Source organism: Ranitomeya variabilis, chromosome 6, assembly GCF_051348905.1.
Source record: "Ranitomeya variabilis isolate aRanVar5 chromosome 6, aRanVar5.hap1, whole genome shotgun sequence".
NCBI lineage: Eukaryota > Metazoa > Chordata > Amphibia > Anura > Dendrobatidae > Ranitomeya > Ranitomeya variabilis.
This window is the reverse complement of record NC_135237.1, coordinates 345,452,434-345,468,477: the sequence shown is the minus strand read 5'-3', so window position 1 is coordinate 345,468,477 and position 16,044 is coordinate 345,452,434. Positions and strand designations below refer to the sequence as shown.

Here is a 16,044-nt window from a genome sequence, read left to right as displayed (position 1 = left end):
TGAGCACAGGGGGGGTGATCGGAGGACGGGGGGAGCGGACAGCAGGACGGGGGAGCGGGCAGGAGCACGGGGCAGCGGAGCACAGGACGGAGGGGACCGGACCCCATAACGGAGCGGTGGGGGGGCGATCGGTGGGGTGGGGGGTGGTCACTTCAGGTTTTCCAGCCATGGCCGATGATATTGCAGCATCGGCCATGGCTGGATTGTAATATTTCACCTGTTTTTTAGGTGAAATATTACAAATCGCTCTGATTGGCAGTTTCACTTTCAACAGCCAATCAGAGCGATCATAGCCACGGGGGGGTGAAGCCACCCCCCCTGGGCTGAAGCACCACTCCCCCTCTCCCTGCAGATCGGGTAAAATAGGAGTTAACCCTTTCACCCGATCTGCAGGGACGCGATCATTCCATGACGCCACATAGGCGTCATGGGTCGGATTGGCACGGGTTTTCATGACGCCTATGTGGCGTCATGGGTCGGGAAGGGGTTAAATCAGAGAGTCATGTAACACAAAATAGTTATTAAATAACATTTCCCACATGTCTAATTTACAATTTTGGAAACATGTATTTTTTTGTTAGAAAGTTATAAGGGCTAAAGTTGACCAGCAATTTCTAATTTTTACAACAAAATTTACAAAACCATTTTTTTTTTAGGGACCACATCACATTTGAAGTCACTTTGAGGGGTCTATATGGCAGCAAATACCCAAAAGTGACACCATTCTAAAAACTGCACCCCTCAAGGTGCTCAAAAGCACATTCAAAAAGTTTATTAACCCTTCAGGTGCTTCACGAGAACTGAAGCAATGCAAGAAGGAAAAAAAATTAACAATTATCTTTTTTAAATTAGTGTTCAGCGCAAGTGCTCGCTACTCCAGTTTGCATCGGGTGCTCGGATATGATGCACCAAATATCGCGGGTGCTGGAGTGACATGCTTGAATTCCTGCCCCGCATGTTTCGTGGCTGCTAGGCACTCAAAAAAATAATACGCGGGGATCTGAAATACTCCATGTATACCTGAGCACCTGTTACAAACTCAAAAAGCGAGCACTTGCACTCAACACTAACCTTCATATCGTCATTTTTTTTACTTTTGAAAAAAACCCAATTCTAACTCCAACCCTAAGCCCAATCCTAACTGAAAAAAAAGTAGACAATTTCAATTTTATTATTTTATAAATTTTATCTAACTAAGAGGGTGACAAAGGGAGAGTTTACTTACTTTTTTTTTCTTTTGATCACTGCGATAGGGTCTATCGCAGTGAACATTGCGCATGCGCCCAACATTTTTTTCCAGGAAGATGAAGCGAAGGGCCAGGGGATGGAGCAGAAGGGACCGGGGGATGTCGGAGGTATAAGGTAGTTCGAGGGACCCCATTTCTCTCTTCTCTAATATGTTAGATCAGGGGTGTCAAACTGCATTCCTCGAGGGCCTCAAACCATGCGTGTTTTCAAGATTTCCTTCTCATTGCACAAGGTGCTGGAATCATTCTGTGCAGGTGATTAAATGATCCTGAAAACATGACCTGTTTGCAGCCCTTGAGGAATGCAGTTTGACACCTCTGTGTTAGATCATATCAGAGGAGAGAGAAATGAATTTCAAATCTGCCTTTTTTTTTCCTGTGATCGCCGCTGTTTGATAAATAAGGGCAATCATGTGACGGGACTGTAAAACTCGGGCTTGACCATGTTCTCCAAAGTATCAGCTACCCCTGGTAGCTGAGATCCTGGAGATTTCCCGACGCTGGGGGGACGCTATACCCTTATTTCTCAGCGCCCTTAAAAAGCGACGCTGAGGAATAAGTACTCTTAACTGCCGACATTAAAAGGCGTATCGGCGGTCGTTAAAGGGTTAAACAGATACAGGAAAGAAGTCTCACTAGAAAATATAATGTAAATACTATGTGAATTAGAATACCTTTTGTCTTGAAGGAAAAGTTACAGTAGTTGCAATGGTATGGCCGGACATCTGTGTGCGTACGAATATGCTTCTTCAACATGCTAGGCTTTTTGCATCTTATCCCACACTCTTCACAAATATACTTTCCTCTTCCTCTGCCACGTACGTAAACATATTCTTCATTTGACTTAAACCTAGTAAAAAATAAATAAATAAATAAATAAATAGTCGTATTAACATGCTAAACAAAAATGAAAAGAAAGTAACGTAATTCACTTAAAAAAAAAACTTGCTGGAATGGTTCTTTATTTCAGTTTCCTGCCCCTGGTAATGTACTTAGCAGCCACTCTCTTCTACTCTTCCTGGCGCCACTTCAGTTCCACGCCACCATCTTGTGACTGACCGGAATTCTTAGGTAACGGTCACAAGTTCTCAATGTAAGTCTATGAGGGTCTCATTCTGGCTTTCAGACTTACATTGAGTAGTGACCTCCGGCTCGTCCAGCAAGTACTGGAGCGATCCGACAGGTCACAACCTGCAGAAGGCCAACCAGAGCGGAGCCAATAAGAGATGAACACGGTGGCGTGTGATTATAATGCTAAGGGCAGGGAACTTAGACTAGTGACATCGCGCCCACTAGACTCGTATGCATACAAACACCAGGAATTTCAATATAAAATTCAATAATAAATAGTTAACAAAATGAAAGTTATACTGAAACTTTTCCCATAAAAAATGTATATAAATCTGATTGGCTCCTTCTGCTCTATAACATCCCGCCTGCAAATGAGATACAGGTTCACTTTAAATAGTCTTCCAGCCCAGGTTTCCCTTCTGTCCAGCTGCATCAAAGTGCAATGCAGAGTTTAGATGAAGCAGTAGTTGAGTATACTGGTTGCCACTGCATTCAGACAGAATGGGAGTGAGGAACTTAGATGGAAATGATTACAATTGCATTTGGATTCAAGATTTTTTTTTTTTTTTTTTTTTAACATTTGTCCTTAACAGAAACCTATACATTTATTCTCAGACATTAGGATCTGAGACAATGTTCACTGATATGTATTCAATAAAACAATGACTTGCCCTCCATCAAAAATCTTCACTCTTCGTGGCTCACTTCGATTTTGGAAAGGTTCCTTATCTTGATCACTACTTGCATCAATACTTTTTGGTTCATCCATTGGATTACAAGCCTTGTGGTGAGAGGACTAATACCGAGGAAAGAAAAAGAAAATACATAATGTTCTAGTGGAAACACAACATTTCAAAATCAAAACATAGATACAGTCATGGAAGAAAATAGAAAAATGCCCAAATTTCTAAAAGTAAAACATCATTTTACTGCTCCAACTTCCGATTTACTTATATATTATGTACAGGGAATATTGGCAATATAATCTACAGGATATAGTCAGGAATAAGGGGCAACAGAAAAAAAAAAAAACTTTCAAAAACTATAATTAGGGGTTTTACGTATTTGGACACAAAATAATGATGGTTTTTGGTTTTTACAACTGATAGTAATTGAAAAAATTAAATTTAAAAACCTAAAGGGAATCCGTCAGCAGGTGTTTGATATGCAATCTGAAGACCGTATGATGTTTTAAATACAGATTTCAGCTATGCCTGTTCGTATCAAGCTCCGTCTTGTTTACTTGCAATTATTGTTTTAGCACCAGTAGCTCATCATTGTTCGGACACAGCAGCACAAGAGCCCAAGTTTGACTCTGCCCCCTTCTGTGATAAGCCGCCCACTGTCTGTAGACATTATATATACAGAGCCTGGTGTGAATGGGGGCAGCTTTCTTAGAATTGTTGCATTGCTAAATTTAAAAACGCTGTGTCAGAACGGCTGCACTCAGTAAACTAAGTGATACATAGTTGGATTCAGGGTCTCTCTGCCTACAAAATGCAGTTCTCAGATGAGTTTGCAAAAGCTTGCTGACAGAATCCTTCTGAAGAGTAGCGTGAGGTAGGGGAAGAAACCCACACTCCACCGATGTATCACTTAGTAGGCTGCTTGCTGCAGTTTCAATAAAATCAGTTTTATTAGCAGGAGATCATCAGTAGAGGACTAGTTGTCTCATGCTATTTAGGACTACTCCTCTGTATAACCCTGACCCTACCACTTATTAGCAGCTTTATGACAATTTACAGTGTACACAAAAAGGTGCAAACCAGTGGTTTGGGGCAGGGTTAAACATAGCTCAGCATTCAAAGGACTGCTAGATGATTTGCAGCACAAAAACAGTGATTGTATCAAAACGACAGCATGCAGACTTGTAAGTGATACAATCAAGATCTCGGTCTATATATCATACTGCTCTCAGATTACATAGCAAAAAAAAATCTTAACAGATTCCCCTTCAAACAAACACAAATGGTCACACAGTAAAATAATGTATACAAACAATTCTGAAGATCCTTTCGTGTATACATTATTAGTAAGGGGAGTGGCATATTACCTTTTTTGAATTGCTTTTCCATTTGCTTGAATATACCAGGGTGTCATGTTTTTGATGGGAATTTTTAACTAAAGTAAAGATGAACTTCTCACCCTTTTGTTTTGAATTCAGCAAAGAAAGTGCAGCTTTTGTGGGTAAATTAAGTGGATTGGGGTTATTAGAACTAATAGTCCAGGAAGCATAAGCAGAAGTCTTTTGGTCATTCTGAGGAAAGGCTATTGGCTTTCGCTTCAAAAGGTAACACCAAGTAAAACTTGTTGACGTCTTGAGACTTGGAAAGGACAGACGGTGCATATCACCAGCATTAACAACAGAGATTGCTGAAGAGAGCTTTACTTGGCCTTGAATATGGATAGTTTTAGAAGAAACAGGCGATCTCCTCTCTTGATTACTATATGTTGGCTTTAAAGAACTTGACAGAGTGTTCAAAGGAGATGGCTCTGGTGACATTCGTACAGTTGGACACGCTTCTAAAGATTGAATTTTCTCATAGTCTTCTATCCCTTTCCCATCAGAGGCAGAATTTGTTGATGACTGGAATTTGGCTAGGTGTGCTCCAGGAGAATGATTCTCGGGAATACATGTCACTTGAGAAATATCATGATCTAAGCTTTCACCTGGGTCTGTAGTGCAAAACTGTCTAACTAGCATTGGCTTTCTTTGCTTTACATGTTCAGCAGCCTTCATAGTTAACAAATGCACATTTTGATTATTCGTATTGCATGCAGCCCCACTTTCATCTTTAACACGTTTTTGCTGTTTTTCCATTGCAATGTCCAGACTGTTTGCAGGAGAAAGCATACGCTTACTTGAAGCTGAGGTCTCTGGATGAGGAAAAAGACCGACTGCTGGCAATTTTTGCGGCACAGATCGTGGAAGACAATTTTCAAAATTTTTAACAGAGCCCATCAAAGATCTGCTGTGATCTTCTTGAGACTTTGGCATAAACAATGGGTCTATAGTCTCTGATACCGGGGTTGAATTCGCTTTGCAAACAATGGAATTTCCTTTATCTTGAGTCACTAAAATCTCAGGAAGAGATGTAATTGCAGAATATCCATAATATAAAGAACTACTATAGTTATGGACTGGCACAAATACTGACTGACTAGACTGATAATTACAATACACTTGGTTTTGCTTTTGAAAGGTTTGACTAACATTGGACAAACCATCTTTAACATCAGTCTGTAAATTTTGCGAAGTGATACTAGAGTCTCCGAAAGGGCTATTTGGCAAAATTATTGTAACAGGTTTGATAGAATAGGATTGACTCTCCTGAGCTTTCAAACATTCTAACTGATATTTTGGGGCAAAATTTGGCTTACATTCATATTTTTTATTGGGCAACATATGCTTTTCTTTATTGTCTCCGTTTGTTTTACTTTGCATACCATTAGGAAAATCCGTTTTAAACAAGGTAGTTTTAGAAGCATTCACAGAGCCTCTACTGTCAGAAACATTTGTGAGCTTTGACTTTTCTAATTGCTGGTCATATACATGTGTATGTCTATTGTTCTCTTTAGAGCATACATTTACTTCTGTTAGAGTTCGGTTTATTTGTTGAGTTAATGTAGGATTTTCTGAAATTTTTGATTTACCTGGAGAAATACTTGTTTCTGAGATACTTAGAGATATTTGTTTTGCAAGTGGTCCCCTTCTCCTTTCCAACAGAGGAACATGCCCACTACTTGTGCTACATACAAGAGAGGATCTTGAAGTCACAATGTTTATTGGTGACATAGATCTTGATCGAGACATACTTCCACAATCAAACGATTTACTTCTGTAGTCTGTGACCTCCATGGATGATTGTGTACAGCTTATTTGCTCAGACGCAGCTCTTCTCATTTCCCTAGGAGCACCAAATATATTTAAGCCAGTAGGAATTGTTAGAAATTCAGATGATTTATTTATGCTGTCTGTTTTTGAAACATTTTCAGATTTTGAAAACTCTTCTTTTTCAAATGAAGCTGAAAAACTTGATGTACGAGATAAGCTGCTCTCACGACTTAAACTTCTTGAAAGAGTGGATTCAAAACTTGATTCAGCAGATGAGTTATCAAGATCAGCAAGTCGAATACGCTTCTTTTTTGGAGGGAGCTTTTCTGTTGGCAAACTAGAAAGACTCCCACTCCGCTGTGGCCAAGTAAATTTTTCTTGAATTTCTGGATCAGTAGTTTGATTTTCTGGATTTTTATCTGGTTCTTCCGTAACCAAAATCTCTGGAACCTGAATGTTATGCTGGCGTACAAGACGTGATTGAGAAGCAGCAGTTCTTTCTCCAAGTACAGCCTGATGACTTCCTTTGGTATCATGTTTAGTTACTTCATGTGATCCATTAGGTGTGATCTGAGAAGAAACAATAGTCCTATCTTCTTGAATGACACCCACTGCATTTAAGGAACTTTTCACATTCTTTTTTTGAATTTCACACAATCGCACAGATGAAACGCGCTCGACAGACTCTGATTTCTCAAAGGAGCTTGGCCTGCTTAATGAATTAGTGTGTTGAATTACAGAAATCCCAGATCCTTGACATTTAAGGTCAACACTTTCCTTTAGAGCAAAACTTGTCTTTGTTTCCATGGCAGATGTCTTAACATCAGTACTGGGCTCTGTGCTCCGTGATATTAACTGCATTTGTTGATTTAGCATTGACACAGTACAGGACTGTGAGCCAGATATGGTAATTGTGGATGAGGCTTTGACACTAGCTGGGGCTTCTATGTTTTCTGGGACCGAACGACATTCACTTTGCTGGGGTTCATCATCTTCCCCAACACTTTTCATTTTTCTCCGTTTCCTGATAAGGAGTGGCTGCTCCAGAGTTCCAGTCGTACTAGCAACTCTATAATGAAATATTTGAGGTTGGGCATTATTAGCTGCTGTGCCATGATCAGTTTCTCGAGCAGCTGTTTTGCTCTTTGGTCCATGTAATTCAGAACAGTAAAACTTCTTATGATTTTCATAGTTTTCCTGTTTTCTATATCTGTTTCTGCATGTTTCACATTCATACATCGTACCCCGACCCTGATGGGATTTTTTAATTTTATCTAAACTAGTGCTTTGCACAAATGATTTGCTTCTAGGTAGCAAAGCATCCTGTATAGCTTTACTTCCAGGATAACTTTCATCAACTGACCGGGCAGGCCCCAAGCCACAGTGTTCAGTGGTTGAGTCTTCAACAGCCGCCTGTCGAACAAGTGTACGAGGATGGACAGTATGTTGAGGTGTAGATGGTCCTGAAACAAACACATCATCACAAAGAGAACCTATTTTGTCATCAAATGATTGACTACCTCTCAGAGGATGAGAGGCTGGAATTACTGGTGGAATGGCTGAATACCCAGTTGTGGGCATTGAATTGCTTCTGGTTATTGGCAAACAGTCAATAGAAGGATATTGTGTTGGAACTGAAAGGAAAAAAACTTGCTTTGACTTTTCAGTTGGCGTGAATGGGGACTTTGGTATATCTGAACTCGAGCTAGTGCGCCTTCCTGCAGGTTTCAGATCAAACTGGAAGGAATCTTTAAAGATATAAGACTTTGGTGAATCTATGCTGCCTCTTCTAGATAATGATGTTCGCCTTGGCTTTACACTGTCTAATTGTTTGTCATCAACTACAGCTTCGTTGTCTGATATTAACTTTGAAATACGCTCTTCAAGAGTTTTTGTTCCCAATGGTGGTCTCATTATTCCTGAAGAAACAGGTGGCTTCTCCATACATGGTTGTACCAATACTGCTCCTATGACATTAGTATGTGCCAAGGAACTTATATTTTTGGAAAAGTCTTTCTCAGATGAGGGAAGAAGTTTTATGAAAGGGGATGGTGAGGTCATTGCTTCGCCTGCACTGTCTGACCGGGAAAAATAACCAGAGTCAGTGCTTCCCAAACTTCTAGGGCTCAAAAGACATTTGCTCTGTTGCTCTTGAGAGCAATCTGTGGCTTGCTGCCTCTGCAGCTGTGCATGAACATTTATGTTAGTTGACTGTTTACTTTCGGCTTGAATTAGTTCACACATTTTATGAGATGATTGCTCTACTTCACTTAATGAGCACATTCGCAAAACATTTGGAGTCTTATTTTGTATTTTTAGTTCTGGAATTTGTGCTATAAATTGTTCAGAAGTAGATTCTAAAACTTTAGGGCTGTCAGCTCTTAATGGAGAGACACTAACTGGATAAACAACAACTTTTGGCAATTCGGCTGGTTTTACTTCCATAGGTTTCTCTTGCAACGTATTGTCTTGAACCATTACTACAGGGCTGTTTGAGGAACACAGTTCTTCTTTTTCTCTATTGGTGTCAGATTCAGATGACATTTTTATACTTTCTTGGAACTCATCTTGTCTCTCTTCTGACGTATACTCTTCATCACTTTCTCCACTTTCATCTACATCTGAACTAATAAAAAGTGCTTTTTCAGAATCTTGTGAAAGGAGCATGCCTCCAGTTTCTGTATTCCTACCTCGTCCAAGCTTAATAGCGTGAGCATGAGACTTTTTGTGCTTGTACAGATTGCTTTTTGTCTTGAATGAAAATCCACATGTCACACAAGGGTATGGGCGTTCCCCAGTATGTGAACGTATGTGTTTAAGGAGGACACTGGGTTTTGCACAAGCCCTGTTACAATATTCACATATATATTTACCTTGTTTTTTAGGTTTTTGATCCTTCAATACTATATTGCACATTTGCTCCCCTGTGATAAGTGAAGCAACTTGAGTTACATTATATGTATTACTTAGAGAACAATTTGAAGGACTAGCTAGAGAAGAACTTCCTGGCAATGAAATAACCTGAGTTACTGCAGAAGGAGAATTTACTATTGAAGAAGTTACAGCTACATGGTAAACCTGTTGTTTAGTAACATCTAGAACACTAGAGTAATTGTGACAGGTTGGAGGTTGCCGCTTTTGAAATTGTCCTTCCTCACAACCTGAATGAACCTGGGTGTGTGGGGATTCCTTGGCCGTTGTACAAGGTTGTCCAAACTGAGCAGTTCGATGATGATGGAAATACCTAGCATTTGTTTCCCTTTCAGAAGATGATGCTGGACTTAAAGATGAATATGATACGGAAGGTGATTCACTCTTATGTCCCTGTTTTTCAGTTTGTGTACCACAAGGAGCCCGGGATTGATCCAAAGTGTTTAGTTCTGGCTCCATAGCCTTTAATAAGACATCAAAAGCAGAATTTGCACACAAGTAGTGCTTACTAATATTCTCACAGTCAATATTTGCACTTTTCATACTGACTTGTATTGAACTAGAAGTAGAGCTTTCTTTTAACAAAGTCATTTTACTATCAAAGTTGTAGCTTTCACTTCTTCCGTTACATAAATCCAGCGGAACACCGAGTTTTCTAGCCTGCATTGAAATGGCAGACTTTGCAGTCTGATCATTGAGCCCAGCACTTGTCCCTTTGCCCTCCTTGCTGTTTTGTTTATGGGTAAGGAGTTCCTTTACTTTTGATTGAATAGACCCTGATGGACTAGTGCTTTGTGATGTGCAGACTTCTAAATCATGTCCCTGTTTCTCCTTAGAAACATTTCTTAGTGGAGACTTCGGTATTTTCTTCAAATGATTTTCTGTGACAATTTTTTTCCTCTTGACACCTTTAACAGTATCAACGCAACTTTGGGAACCAATAGCAACTAAATCTGCAATATGAAAAAAAATATATATTACATTACATGTTGTCAGCAATAGTTATTCAGTCTTAGAAGTAAGAGAGTGAACATTCATAATTTCCTTAATTAATAGGACAACGCCAATATACTATTTCAAATTTACTAATTATCCTTCATACTGCGGTTTCAGCACATGTATACCAGAAATTAAGTCAAAATATTTCAACACTTCCTAAAAGATAAACATATACTGCGATTTATATCAAAAAGTTAATGTTTTTTACAGGAATACTGCAATGTTTATTTTTATGCAAAGAAAGTGTTTATTAACACCCTCTGATGAAGGAGATCGCTACATCTCTGAAACACGTAAGGGAAACTACGGCCCCTCCAGGTCAGTGATTTTCAACCTTTTTTGAGCCGCGGCACACTTTTTATACTTAAAAAATCCCGGGGCACACCACCAACCAAAATGGCACAAAATCAGTTCATATTCTACATATAGTTAATAATATAGATTCTAAATGTATTTATACTCACTCAGTGTGAATATACAGCGTTTCCGCGCTGTATTTTCCGCACCATGTTCACAGCGGATTTGGTTTTCCATAGATTTACGTGGTACTGTAAACGTGATGGAAAACTGATACGAATCGGCAGCGACCAATCCGCTGCGGATCCGCAGCCAAATCCGCACCGTGTGCACATAGCCTAATTCTAACCCTAATTCCAACCCTAACCCTAATTGCAACCCTAATTCTAACCCTAATTCTAACCCTAACCCTAATTCTAACCCTAGCCCTAAGTGCAACCCTAGCCCTAAGTGCAACCCTAAGTGCAACCCTAGCCCTAAGTGCAACCCTAAGTGCAACCCTAGCCCTAAGTGCAACCCTAACCCTAAGTGCAACCCTAAGTGCAACCCTAAGTGAACCCTAACCCTACCCCTAACCCTACCCCTAACCCTAATGGAAAAACAAAAATAATTATATTTTCTGTATTTTATTATTCTCCCTACCTATGGGGGTGATAAAGGGGGGGGTTTATTTACAATTTTTTTTATTTTGATCGCTGTGATAGAACTTATCACAGCGACCAAAATGTATAGGGACGAATCTGCCGTCCGGCAGATTCGGCGGGGGCACTGCGCATGCGCCCGCCATTTTCCAAGATGGCGGCGCCCATGGAGAAGACGGCCGGACACCGGGAGGGACATCGGAGCTAGGTAAGTATGGGGGGGTGGGATCGGAACACGGGGGGGGGGGGGAGAATCAGAGGACCGGGGGAGCGGACAGGAGGGAGGAGGGGAGCGGACAGGAGATCAGGGCAGAAAGGAGGGGGCACCATAGTTTGGGGAACTTTCCCCGCGGCACACCCGACCATGTGTCATGTGAACACTGGTTGAAAATCACTGCTCCAGGTCACCGTTCATGAGCTACATAGTGACGTTACACGCGGCCTCACTGCGTCAGGTGAGTCACTGGCTGGGACTCCCTGATAGCTTTGCCGCCATCTTCCTGGATTGTCTTAGACTTTTTCCAACAACGGAGGACACACAGCACAGATCGCTTTCGGCATTTCAAGGTATCCATTATATTTGCATGTGGACCTCAGTTCCTTATGCTCACTAGCAACATAGAATTGGATAATATAGACTTACATATGGACATGTCTATATATATATTTTGGATTTGAGCAAGCTAAATAACCCTCAGCTATTTGGACTTGCGTATTTTATGTATGCAATCAATCAATTGTAAAGCATTTGTGCATGCTATACATTGACAAACCGGCTACAAAGTATACACAAATCTTTTATAAAGTGGTGTTTAACGATACTGTTTATAGATATATGAAGTTAATTGTTTGATACTACCACATATGGCCATAAGTATGTGTTTATAAAACATGGCTGATTATATCCAATAGTTCTTGACAAATCATTTAATGTGGTTTACATTCACCTGTATATGACCTATTGGCCTTGTAGATTGTAAGCTTGCGAGCAGGGACCTCACTCCTAATGTCACTGTTTAAATTGTCTTAACTTGTATTGAATTTATTGTCTGTACATGTCCCCGCTTAATTGTAAAGTGCTGCGGAATACGTTGGCGCTATATAAATAAAAATTATTATTTAAATTATTATTGGTATTGACATAACCTTAACCAGTGGGTAGCATGTTAACACGCCCCAATTTATAGTGCACTCATTACTTTTTCCCTTGTGCACACTTTGGTGCTGTCTTATTTCCATTCTGGTAACCCGCTGAACTCATTGTAGCTGGTGTGAATTGCTACCAATATCCATTTTCGGGCTAATACCACAAGCATATATCTAAGTAGCACAGCAGAGGCATACTAGCTATCAACCTATGCTTTGTAATAGCAAAATCACACCACCAGGGGTGTATATTGCCTCTTGCAGCTTTTAATATTGTCTATGGAGTCAAGGTAAGCGCGGGTATTTCTTTGTATATATGTATGAGCTTTATCATTTTCTGGTCTCTTTAGATGCAATACTAATAATGAGCTTTTCACTCACTTTAGAATGTGAAAATAAATAAATAAATCAACTATATATACATATATATCTCCTAGAATTTTATTATTGGTTGGTGGCATTATTGTGCATTTATTTTGAATGGTGTGTATACTCTCAAAGTTTATATACCTGAACGAGGGAGATTGGGAGCACAATGCGTGATTTTAATACATTTATTTTTCATCGTAAAACTCCACTATCTCAACAGCACCTATTCATACCCCTGTACTTTTCATTTTTTGTTCTGCAGGTGGAGGAGCAGCGTAGGAGATCTTTGATTGAAAACGTATATTCACTACAGAGTTGTGCCAAACTTTGTACAACCTTGTTTGGCAAGTTCAATAATCTTACTGTTTCATTAGTGTTTTGATATACAGTTTCATATTATGAAGCACTTCCTCAGTTTGTTGTTTTTCAATAAAATGGCTTTTTCTCCTCCTGAACTGATCATTTACTTCCGATTCACTGGTAAAATCTATGAAGAACTTGCTGAGGTAGGAGATGACAGTCTCTACTCATAGAAGTCAAAAGCATATAAACAAAAAAACGTATGATGAATGATGTAGAAAACTTTATTAACAACAAGAACCGCAAATACAAATATAATGATTAAAAAGTAGCCAATGGTGCTTGAAAAGGAGTCAAACAGATTTAGGTAGCACCACCCTGGGCAGGCAAGTCTAGAAGTAACAACTAAATGGCATAAAGTAACGGCGCTGAATTAAATGTCTATACCAAATCCAAGTGAATAGACCGAGACACTAGTAGTTCATAACATTAAGTCAAGCAAATAGAATCATGTAGCATGCCCGTGTAGATTCAACAGGTAGTAATGAGGAAAAGCACAGAAACTGCCAAAAATGTTTAACAAAACCCCTAAAGGTACATGTGGAAACAATTTACCTAAGCCCAGGTGATGGTGCCACTTACCCTACGCGCATTTCGGCGGCGTGCCTTAGTCGGGGTTGAACCAAAGAGAAACAGACATTCTGCAGAAACTGTTTCTGAATTGCCAGATACCGTGGGTACGGAAAGTATTCAGACCCTTTTAAATTTTTCACTCTTTGTTTCATTGCAGCCATTTGGTAAATTCAAAAACGTTTTTTTCTCATTAATGTACACTCTGCACCCCATCTTGACTGAAAAAAAAAAACAGAAATGTAGAACTTGTTGCAAATTTATTAAAGGAAAACTGAAATATCACATGGTCATAAATATTCAGACCCTTTGCTCAGTATTGAGTAGAAGCACCCTTTTGAGCTAGTACAGCCATGATTCTTCTTGGGAATGATGCAACGAGTTTTTCACACCAGGATTTGGGGATCCTCTGCCATTCTTCCTTGCAGATCCTCTCAAGTTCCGTCAGGTTGGATGGTGAAGGTTGGTGTACAGCCATTTTCAGGTCTCTCGATAGATGCTCAATTGGGTATAGGTCAGGGCTCTGGCTGGGCCAGTCAAGAATAGTCACATAGTTGTTCTGAAGCCACTCATTTGTTATTTTAGCTGAGTGCTTAGGGTCAGTGTCTTGTTGGAAGGTGAACATTCGGCCAAGTCTGCGGTCCAGAGCACTCTGGAAGAGGTTTTCATCCAGGATATCCCTGTACTTGGCCGCATTCATGTTTCCTTCAATGACAACCAGTAGTCCTGTCCCTGCAGCTGAAACACACCCCATAGCATGATGCTGCCCCCACCATGTTTCACTGTTGGGATTGTATTGGGCAGGTGATGAGCAGTGCCTGGTTTACTCCACACATACCGCTTAGAATTATCACCAAAAAGGTCTATCTTCATCTCAGTAGACCAGAGAATCTTATTTCTCATAGTCTGGGAGTCCTTCATGTGTTTGTTTGTTTTTTTAAGCAAACTATATGCAGGCTTTCATATGTCTTGCACTGAGGAGAGGCTTCTGTTGGGCCACTCTGCCATAAAGGCACAACTGGTGGAGGGCTGCAGTGATAGTTGACTTTGTGGAACTTTCTCCCATCTCCCTACTGCATCACTGGAGCTCAGCCACAGTGATCTTAGGGTTCTTCTTTACCTCTCTCACCAAGGCTCTTCTCCCACGATTGCTCAGTTTGGCTGGAAGGCCAGGTCTAGGAAGACTTATGGTGGTCCCAGAAGCAGCTATTATAACTTTTCACATTTGTGATTAGGTAAAGAGTTAGGGCTCCTTTTCACTTGCGAGACACACGTCCGTGTTTTGCAGGTTAAAACCCTCTTCTGGCGCCGGCACTCCAGAGCGGAGCGTGCGGCCGCATAACACCACATGGAGCTGCACGCTCCGCTCCCAAGTGCCGGCGCCAGAGGAGGGTTTTAACCTGCGAGACACGGACGTATGTCTCGCAAGTGGAAAGGAGCCCTTAGACAGAGGAAAGAGAGGTTCCAATGGGCCTTCAACACATCTGGAGGCCAAATAATAGCCTTCGAGCCTGCTTTATTCCTCGGCCTATAAGTCAAAACACTGACAGGTTAGATAAAGCACACTACCACACAAGTAGAACAGTCCCATATCAATGTGATCAATGGTTCAAATGTTTAAGTTTCCTATAGGGGTTTAAGGAGTATTGTAAAAATTTTTAAAAAAGGCCTAAAAAAACACACAAATTTAAAAAATGCCAGAATTGCTTTTTATTTGATCCTGACTCACAGAAAAATAAAAAATGATCAAAATGTCATACACCTCAAAATGGTACCAATACAAATGACAACTCCGCAAAAAAAAAAAAAAAAAGCCCTCATACAGCCCTGTAAAGAAAAAAAATGAAAAATGTATAGCTATCTGAATGTGATGACCCCCCCCCCCGAAATATTTTTTTGTAAAAAGATTTTCTACTGCAAGAGTAGAAAAATATTCTATATATTTTTTGAGCAGTACCTTAATTCTATCAAATTGCAGAATAACAGTACCATGTTAATTATACTGCATAGTGAACAGAAAAAAAAAATAAGAAAAATAAAACAGATTACCGTATTTTCCGGCGTATAAGATGACTTTTTAACCCCTGAAAATCATCTCAAAAGTAGGGGGCTGTCTTATACGCCGGGTACGGCATGTGCAGGGAGCGGTCTTGTATGGTTCCTAGGGTCTGAAGGAGAGGAGACTCTCCTTCAGGCCCCGGGATCCATATTCATGTAAAAAAAAAAAAAATGAAAATAAAAAATATGGGATATACTCACCCTCCGATGGCCCCCGACTTTCAGCAGTGCAAGCGGCGGCCTCCGTTCCTAAGAATGCAGAGAATGAAGGACCTTCGATGACGTCGAGGTCACGCGACCAGTCACATGACTGCGACGTCATCAAAGGTCCTTCACTCACTGCATTCTTAGGAACGGAGACCACCGCTTGCACCGCTGAGAGCCGGGGGCCATCGGAGGGTGAGTATATCCCATATTTTTTATTTTTATTCTTTTTTTTACATGAATATGGATCCCAGGGCATGAAGGAGAGTCTCCTCTCCTCCAGATCTTGGGAATCATCCGCACCGCACACGCCGTA

General features: G+C 40.4%; 1 protein-coding gene across 4 annotated transcripts in view; it reads right to left on the bottom strand.

The window, feature by feature from the left end:
* Positions 1-16,044, bottom strand: part of HIVEP1 (HIVEP zinc finger 1) — a 311,461-nt gene that overhangs the window by 44,854 nt on the left and 250,563 nt on the right. For all 4 annotated transcript variants that reach the window (XM_077269893.1, XM_077269892.1, XM_077269895.1 and 1 more), the window contains 3 exons: positions 4,372-10,037; positions 2,990-3,114; positions 1,922-2,097 (listed from right to left, as the gene is read on the bottom strand). In XM_077269893.1, coding sequence (XP_077126008.1) covers positions 1,922-2,097; positions 2,990-3,114; positions 4,372-10,037 — 5,967 coding nt within the window. The remainder of the gene's footprint in view (positions 1-1,921; positions 2,098-2,989; positions 3,115-4,371; positions 10,038-16,044) is intronic.